This window comes from Pocillopora damicornis, chromosome 2 (assembly GCF_964200805.1).
Source record: "Pocillopora damicornis chromosome 2, jaPocDami1.2, whole genome shotgun sequence".
In the NCBI taxonomy this organism is placed as follows: domain Eukaryota; kingdom Metazoa; phylum Cnidaria; class Anthozoa; order Scleractinia; family Pocilloporidae; genus Pocillopora; species Pocillopora damicornis.
The window spans coordinates 33807674-33832520 of record NC_142671.1 but is presented as its reverse complement, the minus strand read 5'-3'; the positions used below and the strand labels follow the sequence as shown (position 1 = coordinate 33832520).

Sequence of the window (24847 nt, the reverse complement as noted above, 5' to 3'; positions counted from 1 at the left end):
TCTCAGTCAGGCAGTAAGCCAGCCAATCTCTCAGTCAGTTGGTCAGTCACCATTTGAATCAGTCAGACAGTCAATAATACTGTCTCAGACAGACAGTCACCACAGGCCTAGGTGCACTGGGCAGACATAGTATGTCAGTCAACTGTATCCAGTCAGTCAGTCAGTCAGTCACAGCTAGTACTAGGTCACTCATTCAATCAGCTGGTCAATCAATCTCAATTCAGTTATCTCAACCAGTTCCACTGTTATCAGCACTGTAGTCAACTTAAATCATTAGTCAAAAATAACCTGCAAACTCACCTTCTGACGTCACATCCAAATCTCCACAAGTTGCGTGGATGCTCAATTTGTTGTTGTTATTAATGACATGAGTATGAAAGTAGGTGGTATCGATCTTTAAGTCCTCGTCACAGCCTGGCAAATGCAACGTGACACTTCGATATTCGTTAAAATAAGTCGCTCGCCGTACGCCTTCTTCTGTTCTACTCTCCTGATTTCTGATCCATGTAAACAATTTAGCTGCCACGGGTCCGTTTGTCTCCCAAACTTCTACCACTTTCGCATAAGTCAGGAGTTCCTTAGCTGCTGTAAAGTGTGCAGCATTGCACAGAAGATTCTCCAGATTTCTAAACTTGTTGTAGTCTCTCCTGCCATCGGTGATTTCCACAAGGTAGCATTTTATGCAATATTCAGCTTTTACTCGCAGCAACTTTGGATGGAGAATGCTCCGAGTGTTGTTAATCACCTGTTGAACCCTCTTGCAGGAGAGAGCGACGCTGTGAAAGGAAGCCGGATCATCCAAAAAGGAAATAATTCTGCAAAGGCAGTCGTCATTGATAGTCAAGAAAGAGGCCATACGGCTGATCTCCGGTGTAAAGCCACAGCTAACGTCATGAGTCGCTTACAAGCGGATTTCGCATGCCATGACGAGCTTTGCGGATAGCTAATTTGCATAAAACAGAGGTGTTTATTAATTTCCGGAGTGTTTTTTAATTTCCGGAGTGCAAATTTTGCGATTATTTGGCTCAAAAGTCCTTAAAGTAAGACTATTAATCGCAAATGGCATTTCTAGCGATTAATAGTCTGAAAGCGTCTTCTAACACGAATAATAATCGTGGTAAGTACGACTCTCCTGTCATCGGTGATTTCCACAAGGTAGCATTTCAGGGCGACCCTAAAAGCTGGAACGGTGGAACGGTGGAACGGTGGAATGGTGGAATGGTGGAATGGTGGAATGGTAGAATGGCGGAATGGCGGAATGGCGGAATGGTGGAATGGTGGAATGGTGGAATGGAGGAATGGTGGAATGGTGGAATGGTGGAATGGTGGAATGGTGGAATGGTGGAATGGAGGAATGGCGGAATGGAGGAATGGTGGAATGGAGGAATGGTGGAATGGAGGAATGGCGGAATGGCGGAATGGCGGAAAATGACCCCAAATCCTAAAACACGGAACGGCGGAAAATGACCCCAAATCCTAAAGCACGGAACGGCGGAAAATGACCCCAAATCCTAAAGCACGGAACGGCGGAAAATGACCCCAAATCCTAAAGCACGGAACGGGGGAAAATGACCTCAGATCCTAAAACATCGAACGGCGGAAAATGACCCCAAATCCTAAAACACGGAACGGATGTCAGGGCATGTTACACAAATTTTGTACAAAGACACCAAGCGCTTGGCTCATTTATCCCCACGACGATAACGCGCGTGACTAAAATTAAGTTTTATTAATTTTTTTCTTTTACTGAGTGGTATAAATAATAATGAACCATTATGCATGAAAGATAGCTGCGTTTTCACGTTGTAAACCTGTTTAGTTACCTTTTGTTATGCAAAATTTGCCATGAGTTTTAGTCGCGGCATAAAAAGTCGCACAGCATGTGAAAACCAACTCGACATACCACATTACAATAAACAATTGTAATTCGTGTAGTGTGATCGTCCGGGTGTGTGTAGTTCTGAAAAGAACTGTTGTTGGTGACTGACGTTTCGACTATCTGTGCGATAGTCATCTTCAGAGTCAAGTGAGGAGTAGTTGTCAGTCGATGATGTTATAAAGTCTGGTCTGTTGAACGTGATTGGTCTGTTTAGCCGTGATGTGATTGGCTGGAAGACTCGTGTCTTTGACGGCACTAGAAACATACGATTTATAGGGTCAGACCGAGAAGATGCCGTTGAGAAGGGAATGAGTCCTTATCTTCCTGTTGCAACATGGCTTGCTTGCAAATGTCACGTGGTAGAGGACTGTAAAAGGAAGCTTCGCTCGTTAGGAATCTTATCAGAGTACCTTACAGCCTTTCTACGTGACATATTTGGGTCTGATGCCAACCATGAAAAAGGGCTCATCGATTCGGAAGGATGCATGGACTTTGATGCTAAACTTGAGAGTTTGGAAAACGTGTGGAATTCAAGAGAAAAAACATCAAGGGGTACAGCACTATCCGATTCAAGCGAAGCAGAATTCCACAAGTACTTTGTCGCACACGTTGCGGAAGACATGAAGAAGAAGATGATTTCCCCCGTTAGAAAACGTGCTGGCCTAGGGGAAGCCTTTTTTTACAACAACGCAGCAGAGTCCAAACATCAGCGGATAAAAGCACGAAAAGGGCAGATGTACGGGGAAAGAAAACTCGCCTGGACTGAAGTAGTTGACTTGCTAAAATCTATTTCTGAAGAGGAGGAAAGGAATTGCGAAAGGGCTATTGTGGATGAGGGTCCTTTCAAGATAAGGCAGCAATACAGTTCCAAGCTCCATGTTCCCTTCTCCACCTACATCGGGAAGTCGCACGCCCAAAAGGAGAAGATTAATAGGAGAGTTCATGAAATTTCAATGGAGGCATTTTTACAACTGGAAGAAGGCTCGATCAATAATGCAAAGGCTAAGAACAAGAATCTGACCAAATGCGCTTACAAGAACATGCCAAAGTCAGTCGGTGGAAAACCTGGAGAAGCCGAACGGAAAAGAAAACGTAATCTCCAGTCCGAGCGTTCAACTAGCAAATACACAGAAAGAGTTCCTACCCCTCCGAAACCAACACTTAACACCAATACCTTCAAAGTTAAATGGCTCAAGAACTCGAGAGTTTACAGATGTTATGGGTGTCGGCAAAACATCCGTCCCAAACCCCAGAAAGGCGAAACGGAAGTTGTTCCTCCACCACCTTGGGACTTTCTTCTCGCACGACTGGAACTCCGGCTAATCTCTAATGGTGCTGGTGAGCTGAAGATGTCCATCAAGCCGGAACCAGTGCATTATCACCCAAAATTGTCCTGCATTCGCAACGCCCACGGCAAAAAGTATTATCCGTCGGTGGAAGTAACGGATGCTGACAAGGAGGTGATGGATGATATTCATCTTCGGCATTTACGAAGCGAGTTCGGTCTATGAACAGTCTGCGCAATCGTGGCTACGAGGCCATAATTACCGTATTTTCTCGAATAAGCGCTCACCCCCAACGCCTTCAGACTCAACTACAGCACAATCAGTGCAGGTTAATAATCTCCTATTAAGTGCCCCCCTCGATTAAGTTCTCTCCTTGTAAGAGCCCCTTCTTTTAGCAAAAAATTTAGATGAGCGCTCGGGTGCTTATTCGAGGAAATGCGATACTTTTCAAGCCCGCTCGGCTCAGTTTGGTTTATAATGATAGAAAAGTAAAAGTATTTCAAATACCTCGGAGTTTGTGTTTTTATGTACGCAATTGTAGCAAAAGTTTTCGCTTGAGTCGACCATTGTTTATGTTATAAGACGAAACCTGTGTGAACATGATTCGTAGAGAGGCCCCGTTAATGTTAGTTATTACTGAAATTATTTCCAGTTTTTTTTAAATCAACATCACTCTCACTTTTAAATTGAGCAACCGTGTGGCATATTTTGTCTAAAATTCACTCATTATTATTATTAGGGTTAGTTGGTGAAACCTGTGTTAAGATGACTGACATTGACAGGTCCCGTTAATATTAGATAATAGTATTCCTCATTGATTTAAGCTCGAAACATTTTCACTGATAATGTCGGAGTTTTAGTTAAGATTGCGTTAACAAGAAGTAAGTCAACGCTTGTGATTGCATCACTGCATGTGGACAAAGTCAAACCCTGACAGGCCTAATGTCAATTTTATTCAAAAAAGAGAGGTTGATAAATTAGTTAATGGACATCCACAGCATGATATTAAACATTATTACGAGCAAAGATATTTTTTTCCGGTATTGACTTAATATTCGCGGAAGTTATCCTCCTAAGGGGAAATTAGTTTGGGTCACTTGGGTCACCTTAGTCACCCACACCCATGTTTGCCACAAAACCTTGTTTTAGGTTCAAATTTTTTACAATTATTTTGGCTGGGATACTTAACTCACCATTGAAACCCAAGCAGGCATATTGCAAAAATAAAGGATACTTACTGGATAACTCAATCAATTTATCAGCCAATCCTTGACTCACTCACTCACTTCCACACCCAACTATTTCCATCTTCCCTTTTGTCAATTATTCATTCAGTCAGTCTGTCAATCACTCAGTCAGTCACTGTATCAATCAGTCAGACAGTCAATTACTATCTCAGACAGACACTCAGTCCCAAAGGCCTTTGTGCACTGGGCTGACCCCTTTTTTTTTTGCTCCAGCAAAAATCTTGAGAAGATTTATCCCCCTCAAATTTACAAGATGTTAATTTTAATAATCACTTGTTAATCACCACACGCCAATCCCATGGATATACAACTTTAGCAGTACTTGGACCTGGGAATTCAACACGAATGTAAACTTGGGAGCCATAATAGTGTACTCTGAGTATCCTGTGTACTGACTGTCATGCAGCATTCAAAGGTACAAAATTAATCTTCCATCCTCACCCTTTGATTGCCGGATAAAAACTAAATGTTCTGGCGGTCTTCTGCCTAGAAGACTCGCACTCAAAGAGTGAGATCAAATTTTCTTAGGTAATGTTTTCCTTAAATTATGACTTGTAAATTGAAAAATCTGTCAGATTTCATGCCAGACAAAAATTTTTCTTATCCACAGGCGAGTAAATGGTGTCTGTTTTGTTGAAGAAATAGGTGTCATCTTCTTTTATTGACGGTTTTTCATTATTACTAATCTTAAATAAGTTTAAATGCATCAAAAACAACCTGCGAACTCACCTTCTGATTTTATATCCAAATCTCCACAAGTTACTTGGATGGTCAACTCGCCGTCGTTATCACCGCTGTGATCGTAAAAGATGGTGGTATCGATCCTTAAGTCCTTGTCACAGCCTGGCAAATGCAACGTGACACTTAGATATTCGGTAAAACAAGTCTCTCCCAGTTCGCTTTCTTCTGTGCTACTCTCCTGATTTCTGATCCATGTCAACAATTTAGCTGCCACGGGTCCGTTTCTCTTCCAAGCATTTACTACTTTTGCATAAGTAAGGAATTCCTTAGCTGCTGTAAGGCGCGCAGCATTGGAGAAAATATCTTCCAAATCGCTAAACTTGTTGTAGCCATAGTCGCTCTCGTCATCGGTGATTTCCACAAGGTAGCATTTTATGTAATATTCAGCTTTTACTCGCAGCAACTTTGGATGGAGAATGCTCCGAGTGTTGTTAATCATCTGTTGAACCCTCTTACAGGAGACAGCAACGCTGTGAAACGAAACCGGATCGTCCAAAAAGGAAATAATTCTGCAAAGGCAGTCATCATTGATAGTCAGGAAGGAGGCCATATTGGTCACAATTTAAATTGAACAAATTAGGTCCGCATCAGGTACATACAAAAGTATAACACGCTTAACTACTTTCTCGATTTTTTTCTCTTCCTTATCCCTGTGAATATGGTATATCGCTAAAGTACGATGGCCCACAAGGGACTCGCTGCAAAGAAAAAGAAACGCTGCAAACAAAAAAGTGAATGCTGCAAACAAAAAAGTGAATGCTGCAAACAAAAAAGTGATCGCCCACAAGGGACTCGCTGCAAAGAAAAAGAAACGCTGCAAACAAAAAAGTGAACGCTGCAAACAAAAAAGTGAATGCTGCAAACAAAAAAGTGATTGCTGCAAACAAAAAAGTGAATGCTGCAAACAAAAAAGTGATTGCTGCAAACAAAAAAGTGATTGCTGCAAACAAAAAAGAACAGATCATGCGTGCGCATTATGCCCGAGGGACTGGATAGAGTTTTGCTCGTCTCCAGAGCCTACGAGTATTTCCCTCCATTTTTCCAGCATGATCTCGACACCAAAATAACGATTATCGTTATTTCTAAATTGGCCCTGAAATAACGAATAGCATAATTTCGGTGCATGTTGAGACCTTCGGGCTCGAAGCTTGGGAACTTGTATCCAGGGAAAGATAAAATGGCGGCTTACGGCGGCGAAGGAAATCTCAATAGTTTAATATTTTAGCGTGAAAAGGCTTGGGTGTTGCGATCTGGTTCTCAAGTAAAAAAAATCACGGTCTGCAATGGCACTACCACCTTTTGAACAACAATAAAACATTGAAACGATGGTAAAAAGCAGCAAGTTTCGAAGTCTCAACGAAACATGGGTAAGCTGAGTTTCAGTCAAATATCATGACATTTGGGATGTAATTTCGATACCGAATAAATAGTTCTACATGGTTATACACGCATAGGATTCTGTTGTGTTCACGTGAAGGCCATTTCAGCCATTCCTGCCACTTGTAAGTGGTAGGAAATAAAATATATGCATACTTGTTTCGTATTTTAGCCCTGTGAAATCACAAATTTGATTTATTTCTTCTTTGTTTTAGGTGGTCATTACCCATTATTTTTGGAAGTCGATGCTGATGAGAAAGAAAAAATGTTTACGATTATTTCTTCTCTCGAACATTTTACTATTTAGGTACCAAATAATCTTGATACTGAAGATCATTGCATCCTATTATGAAAAAATTACCCTTGATTGCTTTGTCAACTGGAATGAATAATGTAATATACCTTGTGATTTGTGGGATTTTCACAAGTAAACTAGAAATACTTGAAGAGGGTAATGATGTACTTAATGCAGAGCATTTGGTACAAAGTCTGCTTTGCTGTAATCTACCTGAAGGTGCTTTTTATATGCTAGTAACACTTGCACAGCCCAGTCAAAATGTTCTTTAGTAGTAGACAAGATGGCTGTTGTAATTATAGGCAGCAGAGGCCAAACCTCATCCTGAAAAGCAGTCTGAAAGGTGTGAAGTCAGTGGAAGATACTTCATCGTAGGTGGCCAAATTGCAGGCTGTCAGCCCATGTTTTTTAGAAGTAGGCAAGCTGGCTATAGTAATAGAAGGTAGAGGCCAAACCTTGTCCAGACTAGACGCCTAACAAATGTTCTGTGTGGACAGCCAAATCCCTGGTTACCGGCACATTTTGACTAGGCTATTTGTTATTTAGCTACTAAGTAATCTTATTATTAAAGATTACTGCATTCCTTTTTAATAATTTGCTGCCAATTGTATGCTGTATATAGCTTATGATTTGTGTGATTTTCAAGAGTAAATTAGAAATACCTGACGATGGTAATGATATACTAGATAACGTACTTGATGCAAAGCAATTTTGGCACAAAGTGTATGCCTTGTCCTCAGGTGATTTTAACATGCTAATAAGATTTGTTATTCAAATAATATACATCAACTAGAATGGGAATATTGAAAGAAAAATAATAATATTTAACCATAACAAGTTTTGGTTTTATGTCCAAATTAAGCACTTAGAGTGACACGGGAAGTGAGGCTGAAGTGAAGTGAAGTGAAGTGAGTGACACGGGAAGTGAGGCTTTCTAAGAGCAGATACTATTTGGAACTGTTCAATGAAGTGAAGGATTGTAAATCCTACTGGAGACTGGTAAAAAATGCGACAAACGGCAAATCGATTACCCCGATATTAGGGATCAGGAATGCGGATGGAAAAGTTGTCACCTCCGATCTGGACAAAGCGAACATACTTAATGAACATTTCTCAACTATAGGCGAAAAACTGGCCAACGAATTGCCGAATACCAACTCGACACAAAGTAACGTTCATGTATCTACCGTCGCGCCTTATGTTATGAACATAAATTTATCGCAGGAGGTCATTGTTAGTTCGATGGCTAAGTTGAGAGCCGATAAAGCCTCTGGGCACGACAGAGTTGCTCCAAAACTTTTAAAGTTTGCCGGTGACTCAATTATTCCATCTTTATTGTCTGTTTTTCAAATAAGCGCCACCTGCAACAGTGTACCGGCTACTTGGAAGGCTGCAAACATCTCAGCTCTCTACAAAAGTGACGATGAAACCGTTAAGCAAAATTACAGGCCTATCTCGCTATTAAGTGTACCAGGAAAACTGATGGAGTCTATGGTGGCGTCAACTATTACCACGCATGTCACTGAACAAGGACTTGGGAACCCTCACCAGTGGGCGTATAAAAAAGGTCATTCCACCGAGCTGTTGTTAGTGAAAATAACGGATGACTGGAGACAAGCGATCGACAAGAAACATGTTGTAGGCGTGGTTTTTGTAGACTTTCGTAAGGCGTTTGACGCAATTCCCCACTCCATTCTGCTCCGAAAACTTCAAAGTCTTGGTGTAGCTGGGGACTTGTGGTGTTGGATAAGAGATTACCTCTCTGGAAGAACGCAAGTAACGACGATTAATGGGTGTCAATCTCAAGCTATGCCAGTTACTTTTGGTGTACCTCAAGGGTCGGTGCTGGGCCCTACCCTGTTTTCCATCTTCTGTAATGATCTGCCCAATATTACTGAGGGAATAGATGGTGACCCACAGCTTCACATGTACGCAGACGATACCACCGTCTATGTCTCAGCTCCGACCTATGATCTGGTGGCCTCCAAGTTGAATGAAGTACTAGCAAGGCTATATACATGGTGTTGCGAGAACTGTCTCACTCCACATCCCACCAAGACGGAATGTATATTGCTTGGTGGACGCGGAAAATTTACTGGGCCAAAACAAGCTATTAAGATGGGTGATTATGTTGTCGGGGAGGTTGTTTCTGCAAGATGCCTAGGTGTTCAGATAGATAATGCTCTTAAATGGGATCATCATGTACCGGAATTAGCTAAGTCATATACGCAGAAGTTGAATTTACTTAAATCCTTGTATTTCCTTCCTATACAGGCAAGAATTGATTTCTATTTTAAGGTTATTCTGCCGTCTGTGACATATGGTATGTTAGTTTGGGGCTCTTGTGGTCGAGTACTTTTCTCAAGCTTAGAATCTATACATGTTAGAGCGGCGAAAATAATATTTAACTTGGATTGGTGTACTCCAAGCAAGGAGGTTCTTGCCACAGTAAAATGGAATACCTTAGAGATTATGTATGAGAAACGATTACTAATCTTAGCGCATCAGGCTTATTATAATCTTTTGCCACGTCCTATGAGCCGTCACTTTGAAAAGTATGTAAGTAGCTACGACTTCAGGAGGAAAATGACATTCAAGTTACCTAGACCTAAGACCGATATGGTCAAGAAATCATGCTCATACAAGTCAATTACTCGGTGGAACGCTCTGGAAAATCAAATGAGATCAATTCAAGACGTTGACGCTTTTAAAAAGTCACTCAAGTGTATTTTTAAGCCACGTATGTTATAATGATGTACTATGTAGAATTTTTATTGTTGAAAATATGTAGAAATCTTACATTAGTCTTCTTATAATTAGTTAGGAATTTAGTTTTATTGGATTTAGTTAGGAATTTAGTTTTATTGTCCGTACACGACCACATCAGCTTTTGCTGAATTTTTTATCGTGTTTAAATAAATGCTGTTGTTGTTGTTGTTGTTGTTGTTGTTAGTTGAAGATCACTGCACTGATCATGCCCCGAAGGCCAAAAAAGTGCTGTCTGCGGTTAGTTTAATTTTTGTCATTTCTATTGATTTATTTCATTTATCAATGTTTCTTTGAGTTATAATTCATTGACCTCTTTCAATAGTGCAGGTTCGCTCATGTAACCTAATCCCACATGTATGTATGTACAATCTCAGTTGAAATTTTGAGTGGCAGGCAAGCTGGCAATAGTAATAGGCAGCAGAGGCCAAATCTTGTCCTGAATAGAAGTCTGACATGTGTGAAATTGGCAGCTATTTCATTGTAGGTGGCCAAATTGTTGGCTGCAACACATTTTGACCTGGCTGATTGTGTGTGTTATGTATGTGTTCTTCTTTTTAGGTGTTAAACAGGTCTAAGTACCGAAAAAAACTTCTGTGATAACTTGGTAGTCTAAGATGTAAAAATTTTTAATAATAAGGTAAAGCTTGATCATTCTTAAGAGTTTGCATCTGTTCTAAAAGTTTTGGGGAGAGTTAGGGGAGCATTATTTATACAAATGTATTTAAAAAGTAACAAAAAAATAAAAAGAACTAGGGCAAAATCCCAATTTGCTTTAAAAGTTTATTTTATTAAGAGCATAATTCTGGATATAGCTTGGGATTTGTGTGATTTTCACAAATTGTTAGGTTGTTATGTAAACTTAATTTACAGGAACCTTGTTAGTTTTCAGCTTCAAGAACAAGTACATAATTGCAGGAAAAGCTTGAAGCTTGAAAAATTGACTGATGAAACTGGAACAGATGTCATGAGATTTGTACAATAGGTTGGCCTGGGAGGGACCAAGAATTAAAGAATTCATTGATTCTCTTACACCTTTTGTCTGCATAGTGTGCTTCTGTAGAGCTTAGTTATTGCTGTAGAAAACTTTTTTGGAGGGCCCCTGAGATCACTCACTTTTAAGCTAGTTGCCCCAAGGGAAGAGGATATCTGTACTTATTATCTCCCTTAGAGGGGGGGGGGAAGGGTTAAAGACTGATTCTTCTCCAGTAGCCACAAGTACCCCTGCATATGGAAATTTTGAACACTATTAAAGGGCTAGTACCCTCATTTCATACTTGAATTTCTAATTTAGTGTAAGTTATGACAAATAATGAATGTAAATTCATCTTGGTTGTACAGGTTATATCCAGCAGTCCTTAAAAAAAAATAAAAAGGTATTTTTCTGAATTAAAAAAAAAGTGTTCTTGCTTCAAAGTAAGTGCATGATATGTCATTCAATTAATGCTCTAGCAGAGTTTTTGTTTGAAATGCCAAAATCAACTTCATGACTAAGGACAAAAAAAAGGCAATAAGCAAATGTTCTGTATCCTTTATGTCAATTTGGGCTGAAAAACACGTTTTTGTTCCTTTTGCAAAAATTAGCTTATTTCACGACCAAAAACGATGCAAACAAGCTTAAACGTTATGTTTTCAGCAAAACAGCGATAGAATCTGCGAAAAAGCAATGGAGACAAGCTAACACACAGTGTTCTCAGTAAAATTTGGGCAAAAAACCCTTAAAAACCAAAAAAAAAATTGCGCTGACTTACCCATTTTTTGCCAAGATAACTGCCAAAACACTGAAAACTAGCTTGAAACTACATGTTTTTCACAAGATCGCGACGAAATCCGTTTAAAAACTCCAAAATACGGCAGAAATGTACGATTTTTGCAAAATTTTTCGCTAAAGTTGACAAAAACACTCAATTCGACTGAAAAACACGTTTGTTTTTTTTTGCAAAAATAAGCTTATTTCAGTTTTAAAAACGCTGCAAAAAAGCTAAAACACAATGTTCTCAGCAAAATAGTGCAAGAGTCTGTGGGAAAACACAAAAACCAAGCTTAAACCCAGTGTAAATTGATAAAAAGGCCCGAATTGCGCATTTTGGCAGTTATTTTGGCAAAAAATGGTATATTTTGATTTCAAGCAAACTTTCAAGTAGTTGTTAAAGTTTAGAGCCAAACACAATACCAAAAAAAAAATTGGATGTTTTCAGAAAAAATTGTAACCCTCAGCCTAATCATAATCCCACCCTACCCAAGCCCTAACTCTAACTCTTGGTGCGAGCTATCCTAACCCTAACCCTAACCCTAGCCCCGGGTTAGGGTTAGGGTTAGGGCTAGGGTAAAGAACGGAACTTTTCACTCCAGTCAAAATGATACAACTGATTAACATGGTCCAACCAGCCAAAACAAGATAAAATGGTCTAAACGGTGAAAAGATTTTAATTACGTGACATGGTCCAATTGGAAGAAACGATCTCACTTAGTAAAATGGTGCAACTGGTTAACATGATCCAACTTGTTAAAATGATGCCAATATCTAAAATGGACAAACTGGTTTAAATGATCCAACCAGTTGAAATGGTCTAACTGGATAATGCATGTGTAACCAGTGAAATTGGTTCAAATACTTCAAGTAATCAACCTGGTAAGGATGGTAACATTAGTTAAAAAGATCCAGCATATTACAGTGGTTCAACTGGTAAAAATAATCACCCAACTACTAAAAGTTATTAAACACCAATCAAAATTAATCCAACCGCTTCAAATAATCCAACTGGTCAAAATTCTTCAAGTGGTTATTTAAGTGTAAAAGGTGACAAAATCTTCTTAAAAATATTTTTGAAGAGGCTTACACTCTTACCCTAAACACTAACCCTACCCCCAAACCTTAACCCAAAACCTTCACCCTAGCCCTAACCTCAACCGCAGACCCTCTAACCCTAACACAAAGCCCAAACCCCAACCCTAACCCTAATCCCAAACCCTAGCCCCACACCATAACCCTAAAACCTAACCCTAAACCCTAAACCCTAACCTATAGCCCTTAACCTAGACCTAACCCTAACCCTAAACCTAACCCTAACCCAAACCTTCTCTATCTATCCTGTAAGTGTACCAGTCGGCCTATCGTTTGTTTTTCAGTAAACTTTCAAGTAGTTACTGAAATTTACAAACACAATACCAAAAACCCTGCAATTGAATGCTTGTAGAAAAATATTAACGCCAACCCTAAGCATAGCCTCACCCTAGCCTTAACCCTAATTCTAACACTAAACCCCGCTAACCCTAAGCATAATTTTACCCTAGCCCTAACCCTGATTGTAACACTAAACCCCTCTGACCCGAAGCAACCCAAACTCTAACCCTAACCAGGTAATGGGCTCCTGCCCTAACCCTATCCTCAACCCTGACTTAAACCCTTTACCATAGCTTAGGATTGGTTTGGGGTTTGGGTTAGGTTTAGGATAGCACAGAGTTAGAGTGAACACAGGACGAAATGGCACGATTCCGTAATTCGGAAAAATGAAACTCTATGTTTCCACGTCATTCACTTCTTCCTTGGACCTGTTATGTTTCCGGTATGATTCCTGAACGGAAATATGACGACACGTTTCCGTTGCATTTCTGTCAACGGAATATTATCGTCGCCTGTTTCCGTTACGTTTCCTTGTACGGATTCAAACTTTTACCGTCAAGTAAAACATATATATATATAAAGTGCTGTACAGTTCTTACACCATGTTACCATGAAGACGTGATCGTTCGAGGACAACAAAGGCAAATTGACGTGCATTAGGTGTGTACGTTCGTAGGAATCATAAGAAGTCCTAGAAGCTTCGATGTTTTACACTGAGCTATGTGCATGTTAATTTTGGAACTGTTTCGAAACCTTACAAAATTGAATCTTTTAAACTTACTCTGTGCTTAGATTTTTAAGCAGCTGGATCATTTGAGCCAGTTTAGTCTCTCAAACCAGCAATACAATACTTGGTTTACTGGATAGTTTTAGGGTTAGGGTTAGGATTGTCAAGTAGGCACACGCAGTTGTGTGGATATTGTGGTACATGGAGTTTAGTAGAGTGTAGATTTTAGCAGTATTTGCCAGTGTTGACATATTTATAAAATTATAGTTCAAAAGTGCCTGTCACTGTTGAGAACCCAAGAAAATCATGAGAAAGTCGCCGATGGATTAGCTATAAAAATAAGCCCAACTCTGAGTCAATGCCAAACCACAAGGAAGTTGTGAAACTCGCGCCAATGTAAAAAAAAAAACAACTGAGGTTCGAAGTATGGGTCGATGCTGACATCCTATGAAAATCATGGGAAAGTCGAGGAGATTGGTCATGGTACCAACCAATTCCACTTTCCCATGAAAATCAAGAAAGCTGTGGAAACTAGCCAACATGTGCTAGAATGACAATCTTCAATAAATTTCATATCTAATAAGGATGTGTGAAATGGCCAGTATCGCTCTTGGCTAAGATACTGGTTTGCCGTGTTTTGGCAGTTATTTTGGCGAATATGGTTAAAATCAAATCTGTGTAAAAACAGTAAAATCAACGAATTATTGAGGTTCGTCAACATAGGGAGGATCCTCTTAGTCTAGAGAAAAACTTCTACCCACGGCTAAAGGCGTTAAATTAATAAATTGATATATCTGGGCGGTATATTAGACAGCAACACTAAACTTCTCCTTTCTCACAGCTTTTTCCCCTTTAACATCTTTGTTCATTACATTTTTTTTAAAATAAAAAACTCGTTTTGGAGGCATAAAGGTCTCTAAAGCAACGTTTCAAGATTTTATGGCGATCTTGTGAAAAACATGTAGTTCCAGCTAGTTTTGAGGGTTTTGGCAGCTATTTACACAAAAAGTGGGTAAAATCAGTCCAATTTGTTGTGTTTCTGACGGTTTTTACGCGTTTTTTCCCCAAATTCTACTGAGAACACTGCGTTTTGGCTGGAATAAGTGTTTTCACATGGATTGTATCCCTATTTTGTTAAAGACATCGTGTTTTTGAATGTAAAATAGGCTGACTTTTGCAAAAAAAAAAGTGTTTTTCAGTTCGAATTGAGCGCTTTTGTCAACTTTTGCGTAAAATTTGGCAAAAACTCGTGCGTTCTGCCGGATTTTGGTGTTTTTAGATAGATTTCATTGCAATTTTACGAAATACATGTAGTTTCAGCTAGTTTGCAGCGTTTTGGGCTCGAGACCGGCAAGAGTGATGGTAGACACTCTTAGCAGAGATAATTGTGCTAGCAGATATTACGATTTCACCTGTAAAGTCAATAAATTAATTGAACACAAGAAAAAGGAAACTTGATAAAAAAAATTAGAATAATGGCGGGGAGAAAAGAGGGCTGCACTAAAGATTATGTACTTTTATTCTTGAAGCTGAAAATTAACAAGGTTCCTGTAAATTAAGTTTACATGATAACCTAACAATTTGTGAAAATCACACAAATCCCAAGCTATATCCAGGGTTTTCGCTTAATAAAATCAACTCTTAAAACAAATTGGGATTTTACCTTAGTCCTTTTTTTTTTACTTTTTCTGTAAATTATTAATGTATAAATAATGCTCCCCTGACTCTCCCCCAAATTTCCAGAACAAATGGAAACTCTTAAGAATGATCAAGCTTTACCTTATTATTAAAAATTTTCACATCTTGAATTATCAAGTTATCACAGAGGATTTCTTAGTACTTTAACCTGTTTAATGCCCTAAAAGAAGTGCACATATATACTACACACAATCAGCCCAGTAAAAATGTGCCACAGCCGACAATTTGGCTGCCTGCCACAATATAGCTGCCGCTAACTTCACACTTTTCACACTTCCATTCAAGACAAGGTTCAGCCTCTGCTGCCCATTACTATCACCAGCTTGCCTTCCACTCAAAAACATTTCAACTGAGCTCATACATACATACATACATACATACATATGTGGGAGATTAGGTTACATGAGCGAACCTGCACTATTGAAAGAGATCATTGAATCATAATTCAAAGAAACATTGATAAATAAAATAAATCAATAGAAATGACAAAAATCAAACTAACAGTAGACAGTACCCTCTCAGCCTTCTGGACCTGAGCAGTGCAGTGATCTTCGATTAAGTGCTTAATTTGGAGATAAAACCATGATTTTTGTCATTTCTATTGATTTATTTTATTTATCAATGTTTCTTTCTGTATTTTTCTTTTAATATTCCCACTCCAGCTGATGTATATTATTTGAATTACAAGTCTTATTAGCATGCAAAATCACCTACGGACAAGGCACACACTTTGTACCAAAATTGCTTTGCATCAAGTACATTATCTAGTACATCATTACCATCTTCAGGTATTTCTAATTTACTCTTGAAAATCACACAAATCATAAGCTATATACAGCATACAATCAGCAGCAAATTATTAGAAAGGAATGCAGTAAATTTTAATAAGAATATTACTAAGTAGTTAAATAACAAATAGCCCAGTAAAAATGTGCCCGTTGCTGGGAATTTGGTTCTCAATAAAATTAGCTAAAATAGCCAATCTTGAGTTTTACTACTCACTCAAAATGGGCTGGCAGCTTACAATTTGGCTGCCTACAATGAAGTACCTTCCGCTAACTTCACACTTTTCAGACTGCTTTTCAGGAAGAGGTTTGGCCTCTGCTGCCTATAATTACTACAGCCATCTTGTCTACTACTCAAAAACATTTTGACTGGGCTGTGCAAGTGTTACTAGCATATAAAAAGCACCTTCAGGTAGATTACAGCAAAGCAGACTTTGTACCAAATGCTCTGCATTAAGTACATCATTACCCTCTTCAAGTATTTCTAGTTTACTTGTGAAAATCCCACAAATCACAAGGTATATTACATTATTCATTCCAGTTGACAAAGCAATCAAGGGTAATTTTTTCATAATAGGATGCAATGATCTTCAGTATCAAGATTATTTGGTACCTAAATAGTAAAATGTTCGAGAGAAGAAATAATCGTAAACATTTTTTCTTTCTCATCAGCATCGACTTCCAAAAATAATGGGTAATGACCACCTAAAACAAAGAAGAAATAAATCAAATTTGTGATTTCACAGGGCTAAAATACGAAACAAGTATGCATATATTTTATTTCCTACCACTTACAAGTGGCAGGAATGGCTGAAATGGCCTTCACGTGAACACAACAGAATCCTATGCGTGTATAACCATGTAGAACTATTTATTCGGTATCGAAATTACATCCCAAATGTCATGATATTTGACTGAAACTCAGCTTACCCATGTTTCGTTGAGACTTCGAAACTTGCTGCTTTTTACCATCGTTTCAATGTTTTATTGTTGTTCAAAAGGTGGTAGTGCCATTGCAGACCGTGATTTTTTTTACTTGAGAACCAGATCGCAACACCCAAGCCTTTTCACGCTAAAATATTAAACTATTGAGATTTCCTTCGCCGCCGTAAGCCGCCATTTTATCTTTCCCTGGATACAAGTTCCCAAGCTTCGAGCCCGAAGGTCTCAACATGCACCGAAATTATGCTATTCGTTATTTCAGGGCCAATTTAGAAATAACGATAATCGTTATTTTGGTGTCGAGATCATGCTGGAAAAATGGAGGGAAATACTCGTAGGCTCTGGAGACGAGCAAAACTCTATCCAGTCCCTCGGGCATAATGCGCACGCATGATCTGTTCTTTTTTGTTTGCAGCAATCACTTTTTTGTTTGCAGCAATCACTTTTTTGTTTGCAGCATTCACTTTTTTGTTTGCAGCAATCACTTTTTTGTTTGCAGCGTTCACTTTTTTGTTTGCAGCGTTTCTTTTTCTTTGCAGCGAGTCCCTTGTGGGCCATCGTACTAAAGAGCTTTCATCTGAATTATTCCTGTTCTCAATTTTTGCATTCAATAGGGTATACAACTTGATGATGAAAACCCAGCCCTTTAATTGAATCCACATGAGAAATATTTGTAATTATTTTTACAATGCTTATAGTCATTTGTGAATTTTGTTACTCTGAAGGACTCTTTTACAAAATGAAAGGAAAAAATGAGATTTAAATGAAAAGCCAAAAAGAAATGCTCCCAAAATTATCACCCTGTCAATGTATCAGAAATATTCTTAAAAAGTATTCCTTTATTTGAACCTCACCTCTCTGCAAACACAATTCAATCAAAATAGGTAAGAAAAGAACAATTATAAGAGTGAAGGTGGGTATGCTTCTAAAGATACTATGATGCTGCATTGGTGGGAGAGTATAACAGGGTAGTTTAGTATGATCGACTGTGTAATATTAATTGGCCGCGGTAAAGAGTGTCAAAGCTTACTTTGACAGAGCAGTAGCCCTTCATCAGAGCATACAACAAAGGGCTTACATTCAGAAGTAAGCTATGACACTCTTTATGGTGTCAGAGCAAGGGTTCTGATGCTTGAAATGTCGACTTTGAAACTCTTTACATTGACCATTATTTATGTCATCAACCTAGTTGAGAACACCAAGTCATGCAAGAGGACAACTATATCCCATATTTGAGTTTTGTTAACCTAAAAAGATAATAATTCCTTAAGTTAATTAATAACACTAATAAAATGTTTGTATTCTTTACTTCTGTGTGTTAAATGAACTAAAGTGCCAAACAACTGTAAGACCGCACTGAAAAATGTTATCACCCAAATGAAAGATTTGGCTAATGTATATCACTCCTTAGGGGGAAGACTAAAATAAACAAAAAAGCAAACAAACAAGAAAACAAACAAAACATAAAAACAAGGTAACAAAACTGACATTAACCCTTTACACCCTAACATCCGTATGCATCTTCTCCATACTGTTCTCAGTACATTTCCTAAGGTTCTGGCAAGGAGAATTTGTCTACCAGTAACTTGTTTAGTTGGTGGTCATCTCCTCTTTTGTGATGACCTTAATGTTTGATTCAGGGGTGATATTGTAAGGAGAACACTCAGCCATCAAATCATTCAAAAAAAAATAAGAGAAATAAACAAATAAAAGCAATTAAAACAGTTGAACAGAGTGAAGAAAAAATATATTGCAAACCCGATCTTAGACCCCAGAAGTAAAACAAGAGAGGTACCCAAGGTGCTGAAGTGAAAGACAAAGTCACTATGATTGTTTTTAGTTTCAGAGACCAGTCAGTATTTATTGCCTGGAGGAAGCAGGGGAGGAGAATTTGGAGCACATAACATGGTTTTTGGGAAGAATGAAGGGAGGATCAGTGGTCACAATCAGAGTCAATGGACCAATGAGAGGGAACCATGAGAATATTACAGAGTCTAATAGAGGGTTCAGGTAAATTTTATCATGACACACAACCAAAATTCTCCGAACCCCCCTCCCCTCCATCATTCATCAATTAAGAGCTTCTTTGTTTTCACAGAAATATTGAAAATGTAAAAATTTGTCTAATTAATATTGAACGACTTTTGAGTTAGGTTATTCAAGCTAAAATAGACCATAAATTCTACTCTGATAAATATAATAATCAAAGTAGTCTACAGCTAAATGGAACTAAGTATTTTCTGCTTTAATTCCTGGAAATTTTTATTTGAAATAGAAATTATATAACGCATACAACATATTACCATTACTTTTTAAAATCTGTTTTAACTGCCTTTGAAAAGCATAACTACAATTTACACATCACAAAAGATTGTTACAGGGCTGGCTTACAGACTGTTGCAGTTACAGTCCTTCTACTTACTAAATAATTTACAACTATGTTCAACTTGATTAATTTCTTGACTGTCCTTTTGAGGGAAAAAAAGAATACTTTTTTATGAGGAATTGTTGTTGTTAATATAAGCTTTTATAAATCTCCAGATTGCTTATTCAAGCTAACATGCATACCATAGCATTTTATAGAACAATTATCAAGTCATGCAGTTATTAAAGTAATACTACTAAAATAGTTTTTTTGTAAGCTTCTGGAAGGTTCCAGAACACTTTGTGAATATACACATAAAGATTAACTTATGTACTAGCTGTTGTTGTTGTTGGAGTGATGACTGTTTTGAAAGCTAAACAAAGAGAGAGTTACCGCAAGAGATTGCTCATTTCAAGGAACTTTGAAGACAGCAGTGAGATTATGTCAGTGGTGAGCCTGGGTAGAGACTGTGGTGGGCTTAATTAAGTTTATTAACAATAAGTGTTGTACTGCTTTTAGGAGTTGCTCCTTGTTAAGAACATTACTGGCTGTTTAATAAAGTAGTTAAGTTTGTAGCCAGGATTGTAGTGTTTTTCTGTCAGTTAGATTATAAACCTCAACACTTTCTAAAGGTATAACATAAGGGAAAAGTTTATTGTTCATCACTCTGTTCTTCTTCACTCTCCTCCGATAATTCTTCCTCACTAGATCCTGTACTGATCAGATTCTTAAAATCCTTCTTTCCAAGGAATGCTTCATCTTCTCTACCAAATTTTAGGACATGCAACAAATAAAAAGCCGTAAAGCGATCATCTAACATGGGGATGTGCTTCTCTTGCTCCATACATTTACAAATACCTTGTTGAAATAGCTCAGTAACTGGACTCAACTTCTCAATTTCAATAGATGGTGCGTGACGTCTGTAGCTTGCCAACTTGAATTCCTTGCCATCTGGTAAGGTGACTTTAAGCTCTAGTAAGTCATCCCAAGATGACTCTCCTCTCCCATCCCCATGAAAACCACCCCAAACTTTCACCACTTTACCATCTGAAAACCTGAATGATGCTATGCTTTCTACAAACTTGTTTGCAATTGAACCAGGGCTGTAATTACTGAATTCAAGTTTTGTTCGCGAAATCAAGTCCAGCAAGAGCCTTTTAGGCAGCAACTTTAAGTCATAATCTGAGGTAATCCGATAAAAGCTTTCAGCAACCCCTTCAAGCTTTTCAAGGAATTTTGTCTCTGATCTCTGAATTAAGACAACCACAGTTTTGGCAATCAGACTGGAGATGTCTGACTCAGTATCATTCCATCCAGACACTAGACTTTTCAACTTGGTTTCAGCTTGAAAGTTCTGATGAAACAGATCTATAGCTGGCTGAGCATGGCCTGGGGTGGGTTTTTCATTCCTAGATGGGTCTGTAAATCTGAGTTTGTGTTCTACTACCAAGTTCTTTCTGTGTGGAAAGAAATAACACAGCCAGATAAAGAAAATGTCTGTTATTGGAGGAACTGTATCACCAAGCTCTTCCTGCAGGAGTTTCACTACTGGTTTCATTGGTTCAACTGCTTCATGGACTTCTTCTTCTTTCCAGTACTGGTAATCATCTGGGCAACTGTGGGTGAAATCTGTACAAAATGGTATTTTGGCTTTGAAAATAGTATTTTGACCCTATAGTCAACATAGCATTCAAGACATGCCTGCTGATGTAAAAAAGTGCACAACACTATCTGATTTAATATGTTAACTTGCTCACAACAAATTCCAATTCACTTTGATACATACATTCAGTAGAAGCTAACTTTACCAGGCATTTTAGAGCCTGCTTTGTTTTTTTGTTTATAACCTGTAATTTTTCTTTGAAAAAGAGGGGTTGAATACACCCTAGGACCTTAGTCAACCACACCGGTATCCAGTCAAGTCGCCGATGGTTTAACTCGCCAACGCCAACTCACCAACATATAAAATCAAGTAGAGACATTGGCGAGTTGGTCTTCAATCCAGTACAACTTATTAGAAGTTAAAGATATAGAAAAGTAAAAGATCTTTGGTAAAAAAACATTTTCATTTTTTTTCTTCCAACAAAGTTTATATGGATCTCATGGTGAATAAAGCAAGGTAAACATTGCCAATGACTGTAAAAGCTTCAGATGCGAACAAGTTATTGTGCAACAACAACACCATAAAGACTCATCATGTCAATCGGTCAGATTTTTTAAGAAAACTTGGCTTTCTAGACAAGATCTTTAGTAAAAAACAATTCTTTTTATTTCCAACAAAGTTTATGAGGATCTCAAGGCGAATAAAGTAAGGCAAATGTCACCAATGACCAAAAAAGCTTTAGATGCGAACGAGTTATTGTGTGACAACAACACCATAAAGACTCATCATGTCAATCAGTCAGATTTTTTTAAAAATACTTAGCTTTCTGGATAAGATCTTCAATAGAAAAAATTCTTTTTATTTCCAACAAAGTTTATAGGGATCTCAAGGTGAACATCGCCAATGACCAAAAAAGCTTTAGACGTGAATGAGTTATTGTTTCACAACCAGCATCATTCTAGATTCATGCTTTGGTAGCTCATTTTTGAAGGTGTTTACGTTTGGTCCCTCCTAATACCAGGCTATGCCGGTGAATGGCCATAAAAATATGATAAGTATCTAACCAGAAGCTGACCAGAACCCAAAGAAGGGCTGATAGGCAAAGTTAGTTGTTTGGATTTTGGGAGAAACATGAGTCATTGCTGATGTTTACCTTGCTTTATTCACCATGAGATCCATATAAACTTTGTTAGAAGAAAAAAAAAAAGTTTTTTTTTAACTAAAGATCTTTTACTTTTCTTTATCTTTAACTTCTAATAAGTTGTACTGGATTGAAGACCAACTCACCGACGTCTCTACTTGATTTTATACATTGGCGAGTTGGTGTTGGTAAGTTGAACCATCGGCAACTTGACTGTAATTCACCACACCCATGTGTGCCAAACCTTTTTTTTTTTTTGGTGCAAATATTTTCATGACTATTAGGCTGGCATGACTTAGCACACCATTTAAGCCCAACCAGGCATGGCATAAAAAAGAGAGGTTATTGGATCAGTTAATGAATCAATAACTGACTTATTCATTTAATCAGTCACTTCCATAGCCCCTTCCTCTCATCATCTCTTTCATCATCAGTCAGACTGGTCAGACTCTCTCAGTCAGCCAGTCTGTCAGTCAATAAAGCTGATCAGACTCTCTCAGTCAGTCAGAAAGATAGTCAGTTCGTCAGTCAATAAAGCTGGTCAGACTGTCAGTCAGTCAGTCAGTCAGTTGATGAAGCTGGTGAGACTCTCTCTGTCAGTCAATCTGTCAGTCAATCTGTCAGTCAATAAAGTTGATCAGACTCTCAGTCAGTCAGTCAGTCTATAAAGCTGGTCAGACTCTCAGTCAGTCAGTCAATAAAGCTGGTCAGACACTCAGTCAATAAAGCTGGTCAGACACTCAGTCAGTCAGTCAATAAAGCTGGTCAGACTCTCAGTCAGTCAGTCAATAAAGCTGGTTAGCCTCTCAGTCAGTCAGTCAATAAAGCTGGTCAGACTCTCTCAACCAGTCAGTCAGTCAATAAAGCTGCTCAGACTCTCAGTAAGTCAGTCAGTCAGTCAATAAAGCTGGTCAGACTCTCTCAACCAGTCAGTCAGTCAATAAAGCTGCTCAGACTCTCAGTCAGTCAGTCAATAATGCTGGTTAGCCTCTCAGTCAGTCAGTCAGTCGATAAAGCTGGTCAGACTCTCAGTCAGTCAGTCAATAAAGCTGGTTAGCCTCTCAGTCAGTCAGTCAATAAAGCTGGTCAGACTCTCAGTGAGTGAGTGAGTCAGTCAATAAAGCTGGTCAGACTCTCAGACAGTCAGTCAGTCAATAAAGCTGGTTAGCCTCTCAGTAAGTCAGTCAGTCAGTCAGTCAATAAAGCTGGTCAGACTCTCAGACAGTCAGACAGTCAATAAAGCTGGTCAGACTCTCAGACAGTCAGACAGTCAATAAAGCTGGTCAGACTCTCAGTGAGTGAGTCAGTCAATAAAGCTGGTCAGACTCTCAGACAGTCAGACAGTCAATAAAGCTGGTTAGACTCTCAGTCAGTTAATAAGTCACTTAATCAGTCAGTCACTCTCTCAACCTCTCAGTCAGTAACTCACTTAATCAGTCTGTCTGTCAGTTAGTCAGTCACTCACTTGGAAAGTCAGTTGGTCACTCTGTCAATCTGTCAGTAATCAATCACTCAGACAGTCACTCTCTCAATCAGGCAGCAGTCTGCCAGTCAGTCGCTCTCTTGTATTTACTCTGATGAAGAGCTACATATAATGCTCTAAACTTCAGCTTTACAAACTCTTTACGTTGGCCAATTTACATTTATTTATCAAATTCAGTTGTTAAAAACACGACTCTCCCAACCAATCTGTCAATCAATCAGTCAGTCAATCAGTCACCCTCTTAATTAGTCAGTCATTCACTCAGTCAACAGTCAAGTCAGTCAACTGAACGAGTTGATTGACAGTTATCAGCAATGCAGACAACTAAACTTGAATGCATCAATAACAACCCGCCGACTTACCTTCCCACTTTACATCCATATCTCCACAAGTTACGTGGATGCTCAACTCGTTGTCGTAATTATTGTAGTAGTCATAAAAGTAGGTGGTATCGATCTTTAAGTCCTTGTCACAGCCTGGCAAATGCAACGTGACACTTTGATATTCGGTAACACAAGTCGCTCTTGGTTCACCATTTTCAGTACGACTCTCCTGATTTCTGATCCACGTGTACAGTTTAGCGACTACAGGTCCGTTTTTCTCCCAAACATTCACCAATTTCGCAAAAGTCAGGGTTTTCTTAGCTTCTGTAAGACGCACAGCATTGGAGAGAAGATCTTCCAACTTGCTAAACTTGCGGTAGTCGCTCTCGTCATCGGTGATTTCCACAAGGTAGCATTTTATGTAATATTCAGCTTTTGCTAGTAGTACCTTTGGATGGAGAATGCTCCGAGTGTTGTTAACCACCTGGTTAAATCTCCTGCAGGTAAGAGCGAGGCTGAGAAAGGAGGGCGGATCATCCAAAAAGGAAATAATTCTGCAAAGGCAGTCTTCATTGAGAATCAAGATGGAGACCATATTGGAAAAACTGCAACAGGACAGGCCCGCATCACGTACATACAATAATTGGTCACGGGCGGAAGTGTTTGACCTCCACTGCTTTCTGGAACGTACTTCGTTATCCCTTAGAATATGCCTTTAGTTAGGAATGTAGCTTGATCACATTAATGTAGCTCATAAAAGTGCTTTTGTGGAGACACAGCACTTGAATGCCTATGGGAAGTATTTATCAGCCAGTTATTGTACAACGTTCATAATTTCATTTGCGAATATTGTCATTTTGAAAGAAACTTTTACCAAAAAAAAAAAAAAAAAAACGAAAACAGCCAAAGAGGAAGATCCATAAGTTTGAAACCCACCTCACTGCAAATGAAACTAAACTCACAATGAGTCACAGGCTTAAAGTTATGAGTCACCTAAACCCACTGGCACACTTCATGAAGGACTTACAAACAAATAAGCAAATAAAAACATGAGTGAAACCAACA

General features: G+C 38.6%; 3 protein-coding genes and 1 long non-coding RNA gene across 4 annotated transcripts in view; 2 read left to right on the top strand and 2 right to left on the bottom strand.

Annotated features, from left to right (window-relative positions):
- LOC149050982 (uncharacterized) overlaps nt 1–1159 on the bottom strand; it is a 4622-nt gene extending 3463 nt beyond the window's left edge. The window contains exon 1 of the mRNA XM_089197377.1: nt 301–1159. Within this exon, the coding sequence (XP_089053503.1) occupies nt 301–856 (556 nt within the window). The 5' untranslated portion in view covers nt 857–1159. The remainder of the gene's footprint in view (nt 1–300) is intronic.
- On the top strand, nt 1060–19254 carry LOC149050981 (uncharacterized). Its single transcript, XM_089193562.1, has 4 exons — nt 1060–1117; nt 2156–4827; nt 5612–5744; nt 18708–19254. The coding sequence occupies exons 1-2, from the start codon at nt 1060–1062 to the stop codon at nt 3388–3390; spliced, it is 1293 nt and encodes a 430-aa protein (XP_089049688.1). The 3' UTR covers nt 3391–4827; nt 5612–5744; nt 18708–19254.
- On the bottom strand, nt 19104–24399 carry LOC113670051 (uncharacterized). The gene is made up of 2 exons (XM_027186135.2): nt 23822–24399; nt 19104–20861 (listed from the first exon to the last, which is right to left on the bottom strand). The coding sequence occupies exons 1-2, from the start codon at nt 24375–24377 to the stop codon at nt 19885–19887; spliced, it is 1533 nt and encodes a 510-aa protein (XP_027041936.2). The 5' UTR covers nt 24378–24399; the 3' UTR covers nt 19104–19884.
- Nucleotides 24054–24847, top strand: LOC149050980 (uncharacterized). The gene is made up of 2 exons (XR_016183946.1): nt 24054–24191; nt 24286–24847. It is a non-coding gene; the product is annotated as an uncharacterized LOC149050980 (long non-coding RNA).

Bases quoted from the DNA above. Each gene is read 5' to 3' on its own strand.
- LOC149050981 (XM_089193562.1), top strand. From the start codon at position 1,060: ATGGCATTTCTAGCGATTAATAGTCTGAAAGCGTCTTCTAACACGAAT. The intron at 1,118-2,155 runs GTAAGTACGACT...TACGATTTATAG, and splicing joins TAACACGAATAATAATCGTG to GGTCAGACCGAGAAGATGCC.
- LOC113670051 (XM_027186135.2), bottom strand. From the start codon at position 24,377: ATGGTCTCCATCTTGATTCTCAATGAAGACTGCCTTTGCAGAATTATT. The intron at 20,862-23,821 runs GTAAGTCGGCGG...CATTTTGTACAG, and splicing joins TATGGATGTAAAGTGGGAAG to ATTTCACCCACAGTTGCCCA.